The 22490-nt window shown below is 41.2% G+C and overlaps 1 protein-coding gene across 1 annotated transcript in view; it reads right to left on the reverse strand.

Moving 5' to 3' along the window:
- Positions 1 to 10096: 10096 nt before the first annotated feature.
- The window catches only part of SLC1A7 (solute carrier family 1 member 7), a 53510-nt gene continuing 41116 nt past the window's right edge, over positions 10097 to 22490 (reverse strand). Inside the window, exons 8-11 of the mRNA XM_062623255.1 lie at positions 20869 to 21063; positions 17805 to 17939; positions 13563 to 13662; positions 10097 to 11477 (exon numbers count right to left, since the gene is read on the reverse strand). Of these exons, the coding sequence (XP_062479239.1) occupies positions 11241 to 11477; positions 13563 to 13662; positions 17805 to 17939; positions 20869 to 21063 (667 nt within the window). The 3' untranslated portion in view covers positions 10097 to 11240. The remainder of the gene's footprint in view (positions 11478 to 13562; positions 13663 to 17804; positions 17940 to 20868; positions 21064 to 22490) is intronic.

Below are 22490 nucleotides of genomic sequence, written 5' to 3' on the forward strand. Positions count from 1 at the left end.
CTCTCTCTTTGCATTCCCATAGCACAAGACAGTCATTTCAGGCTGGTATTTCCTACCTTAGACAATTCAACACAATCGTGAATCATAGAAGGAAAGATTGCTTCCTGAAAAAAAACAACCAAAACCAAAACTTTACTCCAAAAATTGCAAAAACCCTCCCCCTTTTTTAATTTCTGCTATACAGCCGAGCAATAAAATAGCTTTACAGCTGACATTTGGGATAGATTTCTATGTAAAATCTTTACAGAATACAGCTCAAATCATTTAGCTCTCTCCGGCAAACCCCACTGGAAGTTTTGCTGGTCTTTGGTGAAACAGACCAATTTATTATACTCCTGAAGAAGCTGAGAATATGCAGATTTGTACAGTTTTATGGAGAACAGTGCAATTACCTTTAAACTGCAGCCCCTTATACTGTGGTTCTGTGCGAAGTCAGGTGCCCCAGACTCCCTTTGAATCCCTTGAGAGTCTGATGTGGTAAATTCAGGGGTGAAGGTACATTTTAGCACCTTGTAAAATCAGGCCCAGAATTTCAGGCTGATACATACACTGTTCAACTTCTTAATAAAGTGACAGCTCTTGCCAAAGGACACCTACCCACAGCATGTCCTGTTGGCCAAGCAGAGTTAGGAAACCCTATTCCAAGTTCATTTTAAGCTAATTGCACACCGAATCTGTCCTTTAAAGGAGAGAATGGTTTCAATCAGAGGGAAGGAGAAAAAAGAAGTTACCTCCATTCCCCAGTAAAAGCCTCAAAACCCAAGAGGAATATCTACTGATTGTTGTCTAGGAGATTGATGAGGGAGAACCACAGGCTTGGTTCCTCACTTAGCTGGTATCATCACCTATGACACTGGACATAAAGCTATCAAAGCAGAATGGTAGTTTCTTTCTTTCAGAGGACTATCAAGAGAGATGATGAGGAATAGTCAGAAGTCCCCAGAACTAAACCCACATATTTTTATGGCTAATCTGAAGGGTCTAACTTTCTTAATGCCATCAGTGAAAAAGTTGAGAAGTTGGCCTCTTAAGCCACAAAGTTGGTCCAGAAAGAGCCACTGCCACCATTGTTTTCATTAACTTGGTTCTGTAAATTGCTTAGATTTGTGCAGAACAGAAAGTTCTTCAGGCTGAGATAGTGCAAACGTGAAGTCTAAAACATTCAGTTGGCAACTTTATTCCCAAGCAAGCATTTGCACATGCTTTGTATGCGTGTGTGGTCAGTATGCAAACAGGTTTATTTGCTGTTTTAAAGGCCAGGTTTCCTCATTACATAGAAAGCTGCAAAAACTGGGTGGGAAATGGGGTTTCTTTTTGAGATTGGATATGATTTTTTACAGCAAGAGGGGTACAAACGCAGCATGTGAGGTGCCAGAAATAGCCCCTGGATAATGAGCTTTGATTTCAGATGGGGGCACATAGCCTGGCTGCGTCTGCAGTGTGGACAGACCCTTCTCCCCTCAACCCCTTCCTTCAGGCTCCTCACCCCCATGGCCATCCCCTCTCGAGGACTGAGGCACCCAGTGTCTTCCCCTCACTCCTGCCCCACACCGCTTTACCCCACTGGCTTGGGGGCTTCTCAGAGTAAAGGCCAAGGGTAATAGTGTTTTCCTCAAAGGCTTTATCTCCTCACAAGGGGGTACGGCCCCTTCTCCTGCCTGGGTGCTGGGAGGGGGCTGCAGCGCTCATGCTGAGGCGCTGGGGGTCAGACTGGATGTGGGGGGACCTGTTTCTTTCTGCTCCCCACGTTCCTCACTCCTGCCCCAAATGGGCAAAAAGGCCTCACAAAGGAGCTGGCGCCGTCCCGCCTGCTGTGAGGAGAGAAGCGGCCATGGCGGCTCCTCTGTGGAGAGGGAAGTGACACAAGGCTGTTTGCTCCTCCAAGATGGCTCCCTGGCACAAGCCTGAGGCACCCATCTTCCAAGATGGCTCCCTGTGAGCCCTTCTTCAAGGAGCAACAGGACCTCATGGGTGACCAGCAGCCCTCGGCTGGCAGGCAGGGTGAGTTGTGGGGAACACCAGCAGCCATGCTGCCAGGGAGGGAGGCAGGGTGAGGGGCTGGGGAGGCCAAGCGCCATTGTGGTGTGGTGAGGGGGCCCCTGCTGTGCCCTGAGGGCCTTGACACACCATGCTGTGTGGTGTTTGGGGTTTAAGTGTTGTGTTTAATGAAAAAGAGGTGCTTTATACAGTAAGTAGATACTCTTCCAGGGAAAAATGAGTTAAGAAAGAAACAAAAGAACTCCAAAGGAAAACTTTGAAGTCAATTTGAAGGGGGATGTGGTGGGGCAGGAGGGAGGCTGCAAAGTGCTCCCTTGGGGCAGCGGGAGCAGCTCCTAACGAAAACTGCAGCCTGCTGGCAGCAACACAGCATCTCTGCAGGGCTGCTTCCCTCGAGAGCTGCCAACCGCCCTCCTCGCAGCCAGCTCTGGGTCAGGCAGTCATGCCTGGGGGGGCTGAAGATTTACTGGATCATCTGAACAAAAGAATAACTGCTCTGGGGACTTGGAGACTGTTTTTCTTAGCTCCCTCCCATAAGTCCTACAGGATTGTCTGTTGAAAGGGCAGCTGGGGAAAGGATCATCCAACTCCTGCAGACGCTGAAGAGTCGGGGTGGCAGGCCTGCTCCTAAGGCATCTGTGGTACAAACCCTCTCCCCTTCTGCTGCTTTGCAGGATGGATAGAGGGGACTTCTGCCTGAAAAGGCTGAGGATCTGGAGTGGCAGAAGTCAGGTATGTGCAGGAGTGAGGCTATGGACCTGCATTAACAAAGGGAATGAGAATAGGAAGTGTCCTCCCCCCTGGGACCCAACTGCCATTTCTTCTGCTCCTCAGTGGCCCGCACAGTGGGGAAGCAGGAGGGCCATGATCGAAGTGTCATGATTGTTCTCTTTCAGCAGTGGTTCCCAGTAGTTATTCTCCTTCATCCTACCCCTACGTGCCCTTGTAAAATGTTCCTCTGCAGCTTTCTTGTAGGCACCTTTAGGTACTGGAATGCTGCTCTAAGGTCTTGTAGAGTTTAGTTTATGATGCTATTTGTCACCATGTTGACTGGGCCCACTAACGTTCTTACATATTTTGCTTAGAAAAAAAGTAATGAGAATAAAAACATATTTCACAAATAATATTTTTGATGGGAAGCAGTCTCTTGGAAAGCTTCTATGATACAGCCCAATATTCTAGTAATTTATTTTATTCTATACTGTAGTATTGGTGAGTCTTTCTTCTTGGGTTTGAGAACAGTTGTCCTAAAAGCTTAAACATAAAGAGTTTTATATAATATGAATTTAGCCTTGTTTTTTCAAGATACTTCCTTGTCTAATGGGATTAATTTATGAAGGTCATTGTACTTGCTTTACTATGTTGCTAACATAAGAACAGTGAGTAAATTCCCTAAAGAACTCCATCTCACTTAGTGAGGAAAATACTGGTGTGCCCTGTAGCTCTGATTCATAGTGCCATTGTAAAGTCAGCCAGCTGTGAGATGTATGTGGAGGATGGATGATAAATGTGTTCTAATAATCCAGTATACAAAGTGTTTCCATAAAAATTCTTCAGTAGTATCCAAGGACATTAAACAGTCCATCAATAAAGTCCTTCTTCAAATGGTTTTGAATCAGGCAAAGGCTGTTTTAATGCAGTTATACAGTCTATCTCAAGTTTTCCCCATGGTAGTTCCAGAATCTGTTTTTAGCATATGATTATGATGCTGCCAAGAACATTGCTTCTGATAAAAACTGAGATTGATTTGCAGTATTCTCAGCTCCAGTTGCTGAAATGAAATGAATGAGTTTGAAATGAATGAGTCTCGTGCTTTTATTACTTGTGTGTTTGTTCAGTCATCAAAGAAATTAGCTTTAAAACCTCTTTACTTAGGATATATTTTTTACGCAGGATTAAATTAACTTTGACTGATTACTTAAATAGTACTCCAGATCTCCCCTTCTTTGCGGTGGACCTCTGTTTTAGTTCTGTTTAATTCAAATGCAGTAGTGGGATAAAACTCAAAGCACTACTGATGTGCTGAAGACAGGAGAGTTGCTGCACTGAGGCACCCTCATCATCCACAGCTTAAAAGAGCTGGCACTGGAAGGCTCACTTCGATTGTTCCTTCTCTCTCTGTAAAGCAGGTAGGAAAAACCAAAGTGAATCTTCCAGTGCCAAACCAGGCAGAAACAACTGAAGTGAGTCTTCCAGATTGTTCCCACCTGCTTTCAGAGAGGAGATAAACAAAACATCTGGACACAAATAATCTCTAAGACCTTTTGTGAAATTTGCTCTGCAGAGCTGCAGATTACTTGCTCAAAAAGAACAGTCTGGAGCTGTACATCAGTCCTGTGCACTGCACCAGTGAGAAAACAGCTAAGAATGAGCAGTCACAGGGGAAATTCTCTCCATTAGAGAGCTTTGAGCCTTTCTTTCTGAACTTTCTGCTGGAGCTAGCTCCAACCACAGTGCTGGCCTGATCCATCCTGTCCATCCGGATTCCTCGTTCCCCAGATATTTGGTTAGGAATGATTTCATGTCAGATAAATGCTTTTTTTCTATTAAAAAACCCTGAGAAGATTGAATGATTTATTCTAAAACAAAGATCATACATTTCCTGAATAAACTCTAAATAAAATATAGACTATCCAAATCTCTGTACTTTGTTTTCAACAAGAGTCATGAAATATAGAAGAACTATTTAAAATATTTAAATGGAAAAGAAGATGGAAGATTAGGGTTGAAAATACTCAGTTTGACTTAGTTCTGTCTAATCTCCACATGCTTTTAATAGCCTAGTGGTAAAACCCAATAAAACCACTAGAAGCAATGAAATCATAATGAAACATCTCAAGGTCGGTCTTGTTTTTCTTTTGGTTTTGCCATTTAGCCCATACAGTATTTGTACCAGATGTAATGTGAGAGATCTGTGAACATAAAACACTTCTTGTTTTGCTTCCCTTGCTTTTTCCATCTTATTAAAATACCCTTCTTTAGGGTTGGGGGGAAGCTAAAGCTTTTATATCTTTATTAGGAAAGTTCAAAAGCAAGAATTAGCTACAGTAAGTTTCATGCGGTGGGTTGAATCCTGACTTTCAGCTTGTGTTGTGCGCAGACACACACAAGTGTATGTTTCATTCCTAAATGAAGTGCAGATACCTCTTTGTGATGAAAGATGACTGCTTTTAAAGCAACAGATGCAGAACTCTGTACCTTGCAGAAGAAAAACTCCTATGATGGAACCTGAACTGTGATCTACCCTGAGCACGTCTATAATTCCTAGTGGCATGGGGAGTCTAGGGTTCTGTAATGACCTAATTAAAATCACTTCAGGAACAGTATTTGCTTGTTTCTGTGCTGGACTGATTGTGCTACGCTAGTTTGGAATGAAGAACAGCATGCCCTATCACCAAAAGTCTTTGAGGGAGTACAGATCAGTTTTCATCACATCACAAAGAGGAGAAGGAAAAGAGTAGCTCTATTAACTGCATAGTCTGTTCCAATAATTTTCAGCGAGCGAAGAGATAGTCAAGAATATAGGAATACAGCTCATTATAAGGTGTGTAGGGATGACCTGTGAGTCACAGACATAGATACCTGCAGATCTGTCTTTAGTGGCTGTCCAGCAGCAGAAGCTCTGTGAGGGATGGCTTGCTCCATCCCTACGTCTGCAGCTATTGGTACCTTCTCATTTTGGAGCCAGCATGAAAAGGATGTTTGACTTCTATTGCAGGAGAAGAAGTGATTAAACACTTCACTTTATGGAAGACTCACCATCTTGTCTTCCTGAAGCCTTCTTTATTCATTCCCCAAAGTACCACTCTCCCAGTAACAGATTGCTGTGATTTTACTTTGACAGCCTGTAAAATATCTAAACTATCTTGTGACACAAATCTGCCAAAGTCTCAGCTGTGCCAAATCCATTCCCATCCATCATCTTCTAGGCTGTGGAGATGCAACTGTTGCTACTTGGTAAATGATGGAATCTGAGGTTTTGTCACTTCAAACAGGAGCCTGGCAATTTCTGTGAATATTGTGAGTAGTGAAGATGGGCTTCTAGAGAGATAGAAGTGGCTAATCCAAGGTAATCATATGTCTTATGTAACTGTCTCAGTCTTCAGCTGATTTATTCTTATCATGCAACACCGTGCAAATGAGAAAACTGTTTTTTCTCTGTTTATAGATGAGAAGCAAACCTTGAGTTCTTGTGGTCACTTGACCATGAGGTCACATGAGAAGTCTGAGGCAGTGAATAATGAACTGAATTGAAGCAGTGACCACCCTTCCTGTTCTATTGATCTCATCTGTTTGTATTGTCTCATCTGTTTCCGGTTTTATGAGACAAACCCTCTTATAAATTCCAGAAGTATCAATCAGTGTGCTCCAAAGTAGTTGGTGAGGAATGTAATTTTGAGCATCTATTGCTGCCTTAGCTGTATGTGAAATCACAGGCTAAAGTGAGAAGTTTAATACATGTATTTAATTTGCAGCTCACCCCTTAGTGAATGGATGCATTAAATTTGTCTATACTGAGGCCTCTCTTCCAGATGCAGCACAATCAGATATTTTCCAGCACAAAAAGATGTGCTCACCACTGCAAGACAGGCAGCGGTAAGCACCCCTGTAGGAAAACCTCACTGCTGTCTCTCCTTGCTGTATTTAGTCCTCAGCTGGAAGACTGTGATCTCAGCCAGCTTAGTGCCTGGAGGGGAAGAGTAGCAATTCCTCACTGCCACTGTGACTGTAATGAAAGATAGCTGTCTGGATGTGAAAACACACCTGGCTGTTCAATAGAGACACAGACACAGGAGTACTTAGCAGTGGGCAAGATCAAAGGCAGCCTGGGTTTTCCAAATTCAATTAATTTCCCAGGTTACACATTTTGCTTGCACACGTCAACCACCTTCTGCAAGTAGTTATCTCATTTTTATGGAAAGCACAGAAAGGGCTGAGGTCACTTCCAAGATCATCCATCTGGCTTGAAGATGGAGCTTTCCATCTGCTTTGAAAATATTATAGATCAGTTTTCTATTGTTAAAAATGAACTGAAATTGATGTTTGTTGTAGAATTGAAAGCAAGAGCTCACCAAATGGGGATGCCACAGAGTTACTGTATTTTCTAAGTAAGTGCTTCACAATTGGAAGTATAGCATGGAGGGAGCCTACAATTTAATCTTTCACCTAATTATTTATATCATTTGTATGTTGGGATACATATTCAGGTGGCACAAAGAAAGCTTAGCTACAGTAAGTAATTTAAGCTGCAACAATTAAGACTAGTTGGGAATATGAGCAACTCTATTAGTTCCATAAAGTTCCGTGTTTGGGTTGGCAACCAAAAGTTCTTGGGAGTTAGTGGGATGTGTAAATGCTCTGGTTGTGGCTCTTTCTCCCAGCTCTAATTCTTGCACATGGATTTATTACAGCAATTCGTTACTTCAAAACTTCCTTAGCATTTGCAGAATCCTCAGGAACCTATTTTAAGATGTCTTTAAGGATGTTTTTATACCCCAACAATCTTCAGTGGCTTCTTTCTTCTTGTTAGCATCTCTAGAGCAATGCAGCTGCAAAATAATCAGCATAAAACTTCTGTCTCTGATAAGTATGTGTTAATTCGGGTTATTTCCCAATGTATTTCTTCCATAGCTGTATACAACGCACCACTCTTCTTAATCATCTTCTCTCTCTCCTCAACATTCTCCTCTAGTGTGTCTTAAGTATACTTTTATTGGCTAAGTTCCCTTTCTTTTTAGCAGGGGGAGGCAACTTCAAAATAAGATTGAATGTTGCCAGTTATGAAATATGTTCTTTCCACATATACTTGAGATTATTCCATGCAAACTGTTGTAATTAGTGATTGATTGATTGACTGATCTTTTTCATATGAACGTTTTGAGACTATAAAGGTCACATGTTTGTTTTTATGCTCTGAAAGTAGGAGAAATATATTTACCAACACAAAGCTTGCACTCTAACTTGATAAGCAACAGCTTCATTATTTTTGTTGGAAGGAAGTGTGATTATAACTGGAAAATATGAACAGATCCATGCATGCAATTATCATATGGAAGCTTCTGCTAGCCTAATTGCTCTGTGTGTCAAGCTGCTTGACAACGAACACTGTGAGACACAAAAAATAGCTAACATAAATGAAAACTTACCATCAAAATTATTTTACCTTCTCTGTTTGCCGCTTCCCAATTAACAGCGGGGTCTTGTGTTCAGTACAGGAGGACTGTTGTAGCAGGCAGATGCTCCAGTCAAGGTCACACTTCACTAAGCAATGTGTATTTACCAGAACAAAGTACTAAGGTGCTCTAGGCCTACAGTTAGCAGTATTTATACCACAAAGAATAAAGTTATTTAGGTGATAAACTGGACCATTGCCTTCCTCCCAGCTGAGTGGGAGGCACATATTAGTATAAACCCCAAGGTTTAAAGATGTGAACAGTAGAATGTAAAAATGAAAACTGCATTTCAAATTTGCAAAGCAAAACTGGACATTCTTTGAATAAGGTTTGAATGCAGAAGGCTAATTTTAAAACAGCCTGTTGATTCCATAAAGATATGCCCTCACACATGAGACTTCCACGTTCCCTACTTGCCAGAGTGTAAAAGGCACACTCGTGGTTTTCTTTGTTGTGCAGGACTTGTATGGCACAGGTGGCTGCTTCTTCTGGCCTTTGATGCTTTATCTCATCTGAAGTTCTCCTTGTAGAAGTCACAGCTTCTTAGTACTGGGGTTGGCTTAGACCTTTTGAGACATGACTAAGCTGAAGAGTGTCAGACTATGTAAGCTGTCTCAGAGAAGCAGGCAAAAGGATTTACACTTTGTAGTTAGCCAAAGGTTGTAGGTGGCTGGAGAAGGTGGTGGTGGTAAGGCTAGCTGAACTTTCTGCCTGGCAGACCATGGCACCTTGGCACGGTGTGTGGGCAGACTTATCCAAAACCATTTAGTTTGTAACTACTCATTCAAAATCTTGGATCTACGTGGCCTCTTTCGTCATCATTTTTATCTATACAAAGTTACTGTAAAGTGATGACTGACAGGGTTTTACTATCACTTCACATAGTTAACCGTGAAGTAACTGACTGTATGAAGTTAAAACTTTATGTATTCTTTGCTGGCAAAGGCACATGTGCTTACACAGTTCCACCCCTGGCTGCTTGTTCTTGTCCCTGTGTTACCCCTTCACTTGGGTTGACACAACTGCCTGTTACGACTGTGCTGAAAACATATGTGAACTGGTTTGAATTAAAAGTACTTCTCATCCGATTCTTCATCTGGTTTCATAAATAACTGGGTCTGTACAGCTGGGAGAGGAGAGGAGGAAGTGCAGGGAGGAATGGACAGCTGGGGAAGGAGGAAGAACACCTCCTGGAGCTGTCAGTGCTGCTGAGATGAAAGGATCAGATGCTATGTTTGTCAGGTCATGCTTCTGCTCATTCACAGAGGCAGAGACCAGCCTCAGCTCTCTCATATCCGTACCCATTTTAATGGCACTCCATGGAGCAGATCCATTACAGGACCGTGTTCAGGAGCAAATTATTCTGAATTATTCCAGTTCTTCCCTGTTCTTTTGTTCTTTCTTTCTTGTTTTCACTCTAGGATCAAATAAAGTTACCAACTGTGTGTATTTTCTATTGAATACATCATTTCTCAGGAACTATAGGCAAATAAGATGTATGTTTGTTCTTTTTGGCTTTACCATTTGACATTTAAACTACCCATATAGACCTTTCTGAGGCAACTAATTAGTGCATGGCAAAAGAAACAGTATGAACAGCAGCCCTCAAAGAAGAGGTAAATACCTGCTTCCAAGGAAAACCATTAATCATGTGCATGAAGCACCTCTGCTTTTGGTGAGTGCAGAAATTGTCCTTTTTGACTGGGTTATTTTTACTCTACAGATGAGAGAAGTGTATTATAATACAAGGCACATGTTATCTGAAACTGATATACCACAAGTAGCTAAATATAGTCAAGTGTACTGGTATGAACTAGTATGTCATCTCTGGATTGAATCCCACTACTTGAAAAGGTCTCCTCACTTCCACTCTCCATTCTGGCACAGAACTAAGCAGACACTAATAGCAGAAGTGCACAGGCAGCCTGTTTTTAAATGGCAGGTTTATTAAAAATGTTCTCTATCACAAACATTGGAAACACACTCAGCAGATTTTATTGTAACTGAAAGATTCAGTAGACAGTGGAAAGGGAGTAACTGTCAATGTAGATCAACCACCAAATCAGAAAAAAGACCAGGCCAGTTCCCACAGCAATCTCCTCTCAAAACCGCCATATTACTTCAGCATCATCAGGTTCCAGTTTGTGTCCAGTCTGCTTTTAGGAGGAAGCATATGGTTCATGAGCTTGAAGTTTGTGTTTATACATATTTACAGTAGAACAGCCTACAGATTACAGGAGAGGACACATTAGCACCAGTGCTTACAGATTAGGTCTCACACTGCCTCTGCCACTGCAGGTGCATGTACTGACTCTACTGAAGAGTTAGGTTAAAAAAAAGGTTAATAAATCTGGCACTTGGAAGGCAAACTGTGCTCTGTAGTGACCTAGGAATTCTGTGGGTTATGTATCACACCTGAATGCCTCTCTCTGAAGGCTGCTCATCAGAATTACCTTAACATGCTGTCTTGCAAAAATGCATGCTCTGCTTCACCTCTGCTTGAAGTGTTATTTAGTAATACATGTAACCCCTTGAGATCAGGAAATCAGTGTGATTTTCTTCCTGCTGTTCTAAAACTAAGCACAAACTCTGTATTTAGCGAATATTAGACAAAACCTTTAGCAGTTGTGGTGAAACATAGCCAAAAATACATAAATCACATAACAAAATATCTACATAAATACAGTGTTCATAATTACTGAGAGTCACAAAAAAAAAAGGCTTTGGTTAGAAAACAAAAAGGGTCAAATAAAAAAACTTAAAAAAAAATAAGCCAAGGGAGTGTCAAATACTATATTGGAGTCAAATGAGTGCAGAATAAACCAGCAGTTGTCCATTAGTTATGCTTTTCAGTATTGAAATCTTCCACCTAAAGAAACCCATGTCTTGTGCGAGCTGTGTGCCTTTCCTGACGGTCACAGCTGGTCTCCTGCTCCAGTACAAGCAGAGTGGTGATAATCACACGTTTTCCCACATTTTCCTGTTCAAGGCAAAAAGTCCTTCTTCCAGCTGTGAGGTAGAGACTGGTTATCAGGTCACTGGGGTATGAGATACCCCTGAGTGTAGCAGTTACACATTTGTTTCTAGTTCATTTATTTCAATAGTGCAGTGGTCTTTACTGTTGGATTTCTTAGTGTGATTCTCTACTGGACTTTCTTCTTGCTCCACTTGTACAGGTATGTGGTGCTGAAACGCCTTCACTGTTTCTGCTCCATGAGATGCATTCATGGTCTTCACACAGCCATTTCTCTGGTAAGCCACAATCTGATGGACGTTAATAGGCTTAGTTTCACAGATCAGTGGCACCTATGTGAAAAGCATTAAGATCTGGAATACTGCCCCTGTGTGCTGTATACAAAAGGAAAGGAATTTTTACTTTGAAAGCCTGTGGTCTGCTTTACATTCACCAGGATTATCTAGGGCCACCACAGGCTTTCAGGACCTGTTTCTTATATACACTAAAGCATCTTTGCACCATCTGGATAAAGTGAAGGTGTCTCTAAGTATTTAAAATAGCAAATTCTATCACAACTCTATTTTAACATATAGTAATAACTGCTTGCATCAGTAAAGCAATAAAAGTACAGTAGGTAAAGACTAGAATTTCAGGGCTAAGTTCGAGAGAGATGGGCTCACAATAACCAGTATGCTCAGCTTTGGGCAGAGCTTGCTCTTGAGTGCAATTATATAGACAGTAAGTCATTTGCTGTTGCCTTCCCCCTTTCTTCTAAACCAATAAAGTAATACCTGTCTTTTCAGTCTGCACTGTTTCAAAAGAAATAAAGGGGATTTTATTGACTGTTTTGTAAGTTAAATATTGAAGTGTTCTTTAAATCAAACCAGAAGTTCTGATGGGGAAAATAAGACGTAAATACTGGCAGAGAAACGAGGTGGGCTTGCAGCTGAGAAAATTTGCCCTTTGGGTATACGTTACTAAGTCCACATATTATGCAGCCAAAATATATGGCAGACTAATGGTATATTTTAATACAAATATAGAGCATGAGGCAAAGAAAAATCTCATTGCAGATGACTAAATAATCCCTTAGGAGGGATTTTATATTCTTGAAATATCTCTTCTTGAGTTCTGAGTGAGTTCTAAATACAGCAATGAAATGTCAGGAGGCCTGTGTTATGCAGCAACTCAGACTACACTTCTGGCTTTGTAACATACCTTACCATTAGGTTGGATGTTTGTTTTTTGTAGTTAGCTATGTGTGTAGCCCACATATTCAGGCCGAATCCTGTCATCAGTAATTACTGGGGGTGCTAAGTACCTCAGAGGATAAGGCCTGTCTTTCTGTATAAAGCTTGAAAGAGCAGGACTTTTAAATGCATATTGCAGGAAGGCATGAGAATGGGATTTACCAGAAAGACTGTCTGCAAAACAGGAGAAATAATAATAACAGAAGTAAAACTTGTTATTAATCCTGTTGTTCTTTGTAGAATACTCCAAGTGATGCACAGAACTGAAACATGTCTTGTGAAAATCACTCCTCATGAAGAAACATTTCTCTCTTTGTGGGAGAAAGGTAGTTATGCTATGAGCATGACATGGTTGGAGACTAGTACCTCCAAGCATGATGGGCTTGTGGAATTAGGAATCTTCTTTGGCAAGGATTTGAAGGAAGATCATGAGAAGGAGTTCCTGGTGTAAGGAAAGACTGAATGATGCATGCCAAGGAGGAAGGAAAAAAAGCATAGGACTAGAGGGAGGCAGGGGCAGAATGTGTGTGGTATATGGAACAAGACATAGAAAAGGAAAAACAAAGATGTAAGGAGGGGCTTGTGTTAAGTGTAGAAGGCATGAAGATGCCAGAGAATGAAGTCTAGAATGGAGCAATGTGCTTGTGCTAGTTCAGAGAAGAAATCATTGCAATGATGTCTTCCGATCATGCCAACACAGAGGCTTGAAACACTCACGGTTGTTGCTTTTGTTGTGAGCTTACTGCTGATGCATATACGTGCTCATGGGTTATTTTACCTCCCCTACACACAAACACTCAAGGATTATTTGTCACCCTGCTCTGTTGCTGGTCACATTTTCAGAAGCAGGATGACTTACTGGCCAGTCAGGACTTGGCTACTGAGTGCAGGACTCAAGTTCCAGCCTCTCGTGCATTTGCAGGACAGTGCAGCTGCTTCTGCTCCCAGCCCTGTGTGCCAGACACAGCTGGCTGGCAAGCTCTGAGCTCAAGTGGCTTTTGTGTGTGACCTCATGCAAAAGGACCCTTCCCCCACATCTGGCTGAGCAGCACATTGCCCAGTTCTGTCCTCTCTCTGAAACACCCTTTATAAACTAGATGAAACAATCATGGGAGGTTGAGAGCTCACAGGTTCTTTGCCCTAACATGGCACACACTGGCACACCCCAGCTCATAGTGCTGTTACCTCATCACCGTCCTTGATAAACTCCTTCCGGCAGATGTGGGCCATGATCCCAGCAGCCAGTGCATCTCCCAGGACATTGATCATTGTTCTAAACCTGTCACTAGAAAATGAAATAGTAATGGTAATTTGTTGGTTCTTTGAGTACATTCCTAAGCCTGCATCACTGCAGTGATTACAGCTGAAGGCCAGCTTCACCGGTTTTACGAGCTAATAAGGTTAGAACTGGTAGTAAGGAGTTTGGCAGAGGACAGCCACTAGTTACAGAGCTGCTCAGTTGGGTGTTCCAGCCTTTTCTGAGCCCAGTGTGCTGTGCTGCCATGTACTTTAATTTGTAACTGAGCTAACCAGAGCAGTTCTGCCTCCCTATATGTGCAAGTTGATTCAGTGCTAAAAAGGTTTAACACAGCAGATCAAGACTGCATTTATGGCTGAGGTTTCGTGTTAAGGTCCAGTATTATGGCCCGATTTGGAGGCTGGTGCTTGCAAATATCCTAATTCAACAAAAGTAGAGGGCATCCAGTACAACCAGTACCTTCTATTAGTTATCAAGGTCCCAATCTCAGCAACTGAAGCACTAGTTAAGAATATTGTATTGGTAGAATGTGCAGAATACAATCAAAATGATTCAGAAGATTGCTAAGTAACTCCACTCACAAACTAAGCAGGCACTGACTATGTTTAAATCATGTTAGTTTCTGAGAAAGCTGTGGTTGCCATGGCTACCAGTGGCTCTGAAAGCTTCTTCATTTCAGTTACCATCTTTTCCAACTTCAATTTAATATGCTTGACAGTACTTTATATATATAATTTCCCTATTTTTGATTTATTAATTGATGGGATCATTTCTTCCCTGTTTACACCTTTTACCCACTGCCTAAAAATTAAGTCTATTAAAAACCAGCCTGTAAATACACAAAAGCGGTTGTCATAGACAAATGTTACACTTGAAGCAGCTTGGAATCTATTGGTTAAAACTGACGAGCTTTCAAATAGATTATCTAGCTTCCAAGTCTGAAATATAGCACGTCTTTTCCAAGAAAAACATACACATCTGAAAACTGTGTCACATTAGTAACTTAATTTATAAATGTGGGTTATAAAATGGAGGTTCAGAAATCTCCAGATGTTTGGCTTATTAAAGTCAGTGATGGTCCAATATCAACACTGTCACATTTCTGATCCTATAGGAAACTCTGTGCTGATTCTTTTTCAGATATTTTAGGCATTTGCTCTGTGCATGCAAATGTTGATGCAGTTACTTTGCCTCATTAGCATGAAAGCTCCTGCATGAAAGGTTATTTGTGCGTGCAGTTACCCAAATTGCCCATTCAGCAATAATATTCCACAGCCTACACCTGGATGTGGTTGTTTGCTCCAGGACACAGTCCTGCGCTTGTTTGCTGAATCCATTTTTCTAATTCCTGCTGTTCTGATTTTGGGTTTTGCCTGGAGGAAAATTCCCACAAGAATATATAAAGAGGGGAAAAACACTGTTGCAGCACATACTGATGGATGTTCCTGCTACACATGGACTTTCCCTTTTTCTTTGTTGATTATCAAATTTTGATTCTTGGAAAGATACTCCGAGTCGTTAATTTTGGATTGTGCAAAGAGTCAGCTGTGGTAGAGCAGTTGTATGAGCAGAACTCAAGAGTTTGCAGTCCCTTGTGAGCCCTGATTGGTATCTCTTTTAAAGATAGGATTTTTCTGCAGAAACAGGGCACCACAGTGTAAATCTGAAACAAATGGATTGCCTGGCACGTTGTTTGACCAGGTCTATTCAATGTTTCTGTATGTACAGAGTAGTCTACATATGAGTAGAACCACGCTGCACACCACTGAAATTTCTATACCAAGAGGCCAACCTGCTGCTAGTGGCTTTTTCAGTGCAAACACATGAGCCAGGTGTTGCAGTGGAATTTTAGCTTTAGATGATATTATTAAAGATGAAAACTTTTACCTTGTGTTTATTGAATTAGATGAGAAATGTTTTGATACTCTTCTTTATGTCTCTAAGTACTAGCTGAAGGTATGAAGTTCACATATATGTTACAGCTACCTAAATGCATTAATACCTGCGGGGCATTGTAATGGTATTTCAGTCTCGTGAGATCATTTAACCAGCCTTCTTTAAGCATTCTTCATACTCCAGTACATCCAAAACTAATACTGAAAATATTCACCCTGTCAGCCATGTTGACACTTTGCATCTGCAGGCTCTTGAAACCACCAAGTGCCGAAATACAGAAATAACACTTTTTGCATGAAAGGTCATCTGCAAAAGACAGAAAATTGGGTCTGTTCCTCACTCACTTTTAAATACCATCTGGAACTAGAGCCTGAAAAGTGTTTTGTCTGTTGTTTTGAAAAGTTTTGTAAGACAAAAAGAACCCTAATTCCCATATACGCTGGAAGCCTTACTGGAAAAACAATGAAATGTTGATTTTGCAAGAGCTGGGCGAAAACTGAGCAATATAGAGGGGAAAAGGCTTTTGTAATACCGCTTCTTAAAATACTTTTATTTTATTGTGCTTCATTAACTATTGGGTTTCAGAGAGTAGTGTGAGGCAACCCTGACCATGGCAAGGGGTTGGAACTGGATGACTTTAAGGTCCTTTCCAACCCAAACCATTCTATGACTCTATGAGCCTATGATTCTATGACTACCATTCCAAAGTTTAGGTGTCCACAGCAGATATTATTTATCCTTCACAGAAGAATATTCCTGATATTTCTAAAATAAAATATGTCTTAAAATAAGCATACAACACTACACTCATGACTCCTATTAATAACAATATCCTATTACACTGAATGGGAAAGTAAATAACTTCTCACAATTCAATGAACAAAAAAATCAATGGCTTAAAGTTGCCTAAAATAGGGTATAAAACAGAATGGACTCATAACACACTTTTACCCAGAACCTTGATGTAATGAAACTCCAGTGTATTGATGGAGATATATAGATTAAATAAGAAATAATTTGGGCTGTTTCTTTGTGAATGCATGCACCAGTTCTGTAGTTGACTGAAATGCCAACGAAGCAAGGACCAGGATTTTACAATTCACCTTCTTAGATTCTTCAAAATTGTTTGACTGATTTATAGACATTGACAGAAAATTTAAGAGTTCAAATAAATGACTCCGTAGGAGTTTTTAAAGTGGCTCTTCTCATGGGTGGCACAAACTGCTTTTACTCTGAGTGTGTTAACTTTTAGCCTCTGCCTCTGCTGTTAAATCCTCAGTGATTAAGATACAGCAGAGTAACCTCTAGAGAATGGCTGCTCTTGCAAAACATGGCTCTGTGCAGGAGGGCTACAAATTGCTGCTGCCTGTTTAGCACTGAAATCACAAAGGGCAGAATTGTGCCAGGATGTGTAATAAAAAGACGTTATTAGTCCTAATGCAGTGCACTGCACATATTACATTCAGGTTTGTATCATGGTTCTAGTTACAGCAGTAGTAGCTATGTAGAGCACAAACCATTACTGTATTGTGATATAGTTGTTTCAGGCAGAGTGGTATATGTGGTGCAGGAGTACTTGCTTGCTGTAGCCCTGGCTCATGCCTCTGCAAAGTGCTTGAAGTGTCATTGAGATGTCCTTGAAGTGTCAATGGGCTCATAAGCAGAGTAGAAGCAAACCACATTTCCTAGGAATGTTGGTCCCTTGTCCTTGTCCAAGGCAAGGTACCAGAGCTGCACCTGGTAGACATTTGTCTGGCCTGACCTTAAAACTTCTCATGAAGGTCATCCTCCATCCCAGCTAGGTGCAGCCACTTCCACTGCCTGACTATCATTCTAGACAGAAATAAATCTTAAGTTTTCCTGTGAGCTGACTTAAGGTAGTTACTTTGGTCTACTTCATCCTCCCTCCCTGTGAATGGGAAGAACAATTGATTACCGTCCTATTCAGGATGGTCTTATCTATATCACAGACTTCTGTGGTGACCTTTTTCAGCCTGCTCTGGTTTTAGACTAAACAAACTCCATTCTTCAGTCTTTCAGTGTAGGTCATAATTCAAGTCTCATCTAGACTCTCTTACTTCCCTGTGCCTTTTGATCAATATAATGCCCACTTCAGCAGAGTATTTAATCTGAGGCCACATTAGCAGCATTTCAAGCAAAATAATTACTTCCCATGCCTTTTATATCTATCTGTATTGCTATACCCCTGGAGGCTGTTTGCCTTTTTAGCAATGTTGCCACACTGGAAACTTCAAAAGCTGAATGTTACTTACAGTGCCCAGTCAACGGCAATGATCAGCGTGATGTCATCTGTTGGGAGCCCAACTGAGGTCAGAACAATGACCATCGTCACCAGGCCAGCTTGTGGGATCCCTGCAGCACCTATGCTGGCAGCTGTTGCTGTGATACTTACAGAAAGAAAAAAATAAGCTTTACCAGTCATGGGTTACTCTGCAAGAAACCACACCATGTTTCTACAGGAGCTTTCCTTAACCATCATCCTTATTACAGAAGCCACTGCACAGAACTGCTGGTGTTTTATGGACAGAAGCCAGGTCAGAGAGCAAGAATAGGCCAAATTGTCTGCCCAGGGCTAAATTCTCACCCTCTATCTTTGCACTGGTGGGGCAGTTCTATCATTTCCTAATATCACAAGTGCAGAGAGAGAGGGGCAGCCAGGCTGTGGGTTTCTCTGAGTTATGTCATCTTCTTGTGGGTCATGGCATCACGCAGCGCTGTGTGCCATGAATCTGCCAGCACTCATTGCTGCTTCCCCCTTGGCTGCAGAGCTTCCAGCAGATATCACTGAGTCATCAGCAGCAGTGCCTGTGCCAGGCAAATCCACAGCTGGCTGCAGCCAGGGCCTTTAATATCAATCCATCACCAGGCCAGCCCAAGGGTAAAGAGGCTTCGCCAAGGGTGAAGTCCTTGCATAGCACATGGCTTCGCATACTTGGATCTAACCGTGAAGCAAGCGTGAATGTGACTGTACCTCTTCAGTTTCTGGAAAGTATTTTTACTTGACCTTCACACCATTTTTTCAGCCAGGCAAGCAGAAATGAATGGGAGACAAGGGCAAGAGTGGGCCTGGCAGGATTAACTTTGTTTTTTTATAATGTTATTTTTAGGGGAGGGATTTCATTCCTTTTCCAGGAGCAAAAGTAACTGGATATATTCATTTCTGCCCATCTGGCTACTTCCAAGAGCTAGGCCATCCAGGAAGACAAAACCCAAATGTTGACAATTGTAAAAGAATGGCATAAAGCATATACACTGACAGTCCAAGCACGTAAGTCTCAATCTCCTATGATGGAAAATGAGGGTAACAGTATTTGCCCATATGGAAACAGACACAGAGATATCCACTCTCTTGCTCGCAGCTGCACAGTGTACCAGTAGAGCAGAATCAGTATTTATAACTAGAGCCCTTTCCTGCAATAAAAACTACACTTGCCTGTGGGTGTGAGGGGAAACAAGAAAGATTTAAAACTACATTTTGAAAAGCCAGCTCGTAGAGCACCCTCATATCATTGTAGCAGGCAGAGGGTAGATAGGATAGAACGGGCTCATGACTTAAATGGGAGCGAAACTAGAAATGTTTAACTAAGATGAACAGTCAAGATCATCTGCTATTCCATTAAATGTTGACCTTAATATAGATGCATCTTTCTATAGTATGCTCTAGTACTGGGAATAGGGTCTTTATTCTCTTTTCCTGCTACATCTAGGTTTGCATATCCACATTGATAGAAACTGTCAACCTGGATTTTACAAACTATGAGCAAAATAGACTGATTGTTTTGCTAACACTTTTTTTTTTCCTTCTGGCAAAAAGTATCCTAGCACTCAGGAATATCTGAATTTTAAATATCCAGGTCCTAAATGATCAACATGTGGGGCAGGTTTAATCCATAGAATACAGTTAGAATTTGCCTTCAGATATTCAAGGTACTGAATCCACAGTGACTTCCTTTTTAACCCCTTTTTTATAAGTGAGTCTTTTTCCTGTCTTTTCTTGGATTTTCCAATCTTCATTTGTATTTTGCTTCTACTATCTTTACTTCTGTCTGGTCTTTATGTACTAGCACTTAACACGGGGAGTGAAAGAGATTAAATAGGGTTTCACTAAAAGAAAGCTAGAACTTACCTTCTCTCCATTTACTAGGACCCTCTTTCTCCTTCATATTTCAAATCACCATTCTCCACTTCAAGATGTATGTCATGCCTACCCATGCTCTGGGCCATGTTTTGGGACCACATGCTAAAAACATCTTCAAATTCAAAATCATGAAATACTAAAGTTTAGCACACTGTCATACCAATAACTTTCAGAGAGTGAGCCTGAAGCAAGAGCTCACATGGGCACAGTGTATTCCTTCTGCTCCGAGTCTAACCAGCTCTTGACAGAAGCAGTTTAGCAAACCTCAGCTGTCCTCTGGGGTTAGTTTCAGGACTCTCCTCTGCTCCTCATGAAGGTTTTCAAGGCCAGCGGAAGGTGGGCAAGGCCCAGCAGTGTAAACAGGGCAGTGACGAGGTCACTGGATGGGTAGGGCAGCAGATCTCAAACATGTTGCACAAGGCTCTGACTATGAGGAATGTTTTTCTAATCATTCTCTGCTGGAAACCTGCAGGTTTCAGTCCCTGAGGTGTTCTTTGGCAGCCACTAGAGTTATTCTGGCAATAACTGTTCAGCTGGATCTTCTAGTCTTTTGGATCCATTACAGACCTTTCACGGATGGAGTATGCAGCTATAGCGTTCTCTACCCTCTGACAGCATGGTTGTTTAGGAAGTTTTCTGCTTTAATAAACAGCAGAGGAGACATTTAAGAAATATAAATCTTCATGAAAACCTGCCCTGGTAGTAGCATCTGTCCTCCTTCCCTGTTCCCCTACTCCTCCAAGGTTTGACAAAGAGCTTCCTAGCACTCACTATTCCCTCTTATCTGATACAGGACTTGTAGGTTTGCATATTTTTGACCTTTTCCTCTCATATAAAGATGAAAACCAGCAGTTGAAAACAATTCTGACATTTAAAATAGTTTTTTAAGCCAAATAATAATATTAAAGTGCTTCAATCCTAGAAAACAATCAATGCATTGCCTGAAGGTAAAAGTGAGGCAGTTATCCTCAAACAGAAACACATTTCCTGGTGTCCACATGCTTCTACTGAACAGTGCCATCACAATTTCTCTTGTACGGTCCCTGATCTCCATGTTACTCAAAAACAACCATCCTACAAGGAATGCATCCTTCGATAAGTTTTGTTCTGAACATTGCTACACACAAGGATGGTTAAGAGTGTCAGACTCAACAGCACATCGAATTTGAGGTTTATACCTTATAGTAATAATCTGCCCAAAGTCCAGCTCATAGTTGTTTACTTGTGCAATGAAGATGGCAGCCACGGCCTCATACAGCGCCGTCCCATCCATGTTGATGGTGGCTCCCACAGGCAGCACGAACCTCGCAATCCTCCTGTCCACATGGTTATTCTCCAACAAGCACTTGAAAGTAATAGGCAGTGTGGCTGAGCTGCAAACAAGAGGAGTACACATGCAATTATTTTTGTTTTTGGGGAATAGAAGGAATTGTAGCAAAACTTCTTCAGGCAGGGTGCATTTTATGCTAACCATGTGAGCACTGCTTCTCATTCCCTGGTCTGAATGTGTAGTCACTTGCTGTGTAATGCTTTTGCTTGAGGGAGGATGAAGACAGGGACATGTATAAATGCTAGAGTTAGTGCAAAGTTTGCTTCCCCAGAATTAAAAATGTTGTTCTCTTTTTCTGAAGAAAAGGGACAGAAAGCTCACATAGGAAGCATCGTACACTCAAATGCAAGACAAGAGAAACATCCCATGCAGCTGAAAACTGTTGTGCACTCATGGTATCTAAAATTTTCCTTCCAGACCTTCTGAAATAGAAAGCCATTTATAAACAGCAAGAGTAACCATAAACCAATAGGTAAGAGCAAGAAAGGCTCTTCACTCACTGTAAATAAATGCTGTGAGAGTGTCCTTAGGAATTGCTCCAGTTCTCATTGTATATTGACAGTAATTGGATGATCAATATAGGCTTACAAGAGATTGGAATGTTGTGTTGAACTCTAAAACATCCCAGTGGACAAGCTCCAACCGAGAAACTGCTCCCTCTTTTGCACACACTGCATTAATACAGTTATGTCTTACCTCGTATGTAAGCAATTTCTTGTTTCTACAAGGTGGGTGGCAAAGATCTTACCAGAAGCACACCTGAAAATCAAAGCTCCTGCATTCAAGAACAGACAATCCCATTTCCTCTCTGGGAGAGATCTGCCCATGTTCCTTGTTTGCCCATATAACAATCACATAATTGAAGGTCATATAATAATGCATACCTATGTAATTAAGATACAAATATGTATGTATGTGGAATGGTATAAGGCTGTTAGGTTTTCATTTTCAAATGAGCTTGACGTCTTTCAAGTTTTAACCCTTGATTTTATACTCTCTTAAACCATCTGATTTTTGTTTCCATTAACTGAGGCAATATTACCTGGTTATAAATTTCCTCATTTTCACAATGCACACATCATAAGATGTCTGCATTTTTAAACAGTGATACACCTAAGCATGTTTCTCTTCATATTCTATCAGCCTTCTTGTAACATTTTGCATTTTACCATATGGTGCCACATTCACTAATATGTCATAAGAAATTAAGCTGCATTCAAGTGAGTGAGGGGGTATTTTTTTATGGCACATCATTTTGTAAGGGAAAAAAGTAATATCATTGAAGAAAAGACACAAATGGCAAAATATTTTCCTTGTAATCATACTGATTTGAATATACTGCTCAGTGTCTGAGACTATTTAAATAGATGTAAAATAGGAAATTCCTACAAAAGCACAGAGAGATGCCGAAAGCTCTGAAATCATAACCCCCAGTTTGCTGGAATGCATTAGCAAAATGTTTTCATGAGT

Source organism: Pezoporus occidentalis, unplaced genomic scaffold, assembly GCF_034315485.1.
Source record: "Pezoporus occidentalis ecotype Australia unplaced genomic scaffold, CSIRO_AGI_Poc_V1 ctg25, whole genome shotgun sequence".
NCBI classification, from domain to species: domain Eukaryota; kingdom Metazoa; phylum Chordata; class Aves; order Psittaciformes; family Psittacidae; genus Pezoporus; species Pezoporus occidentalis.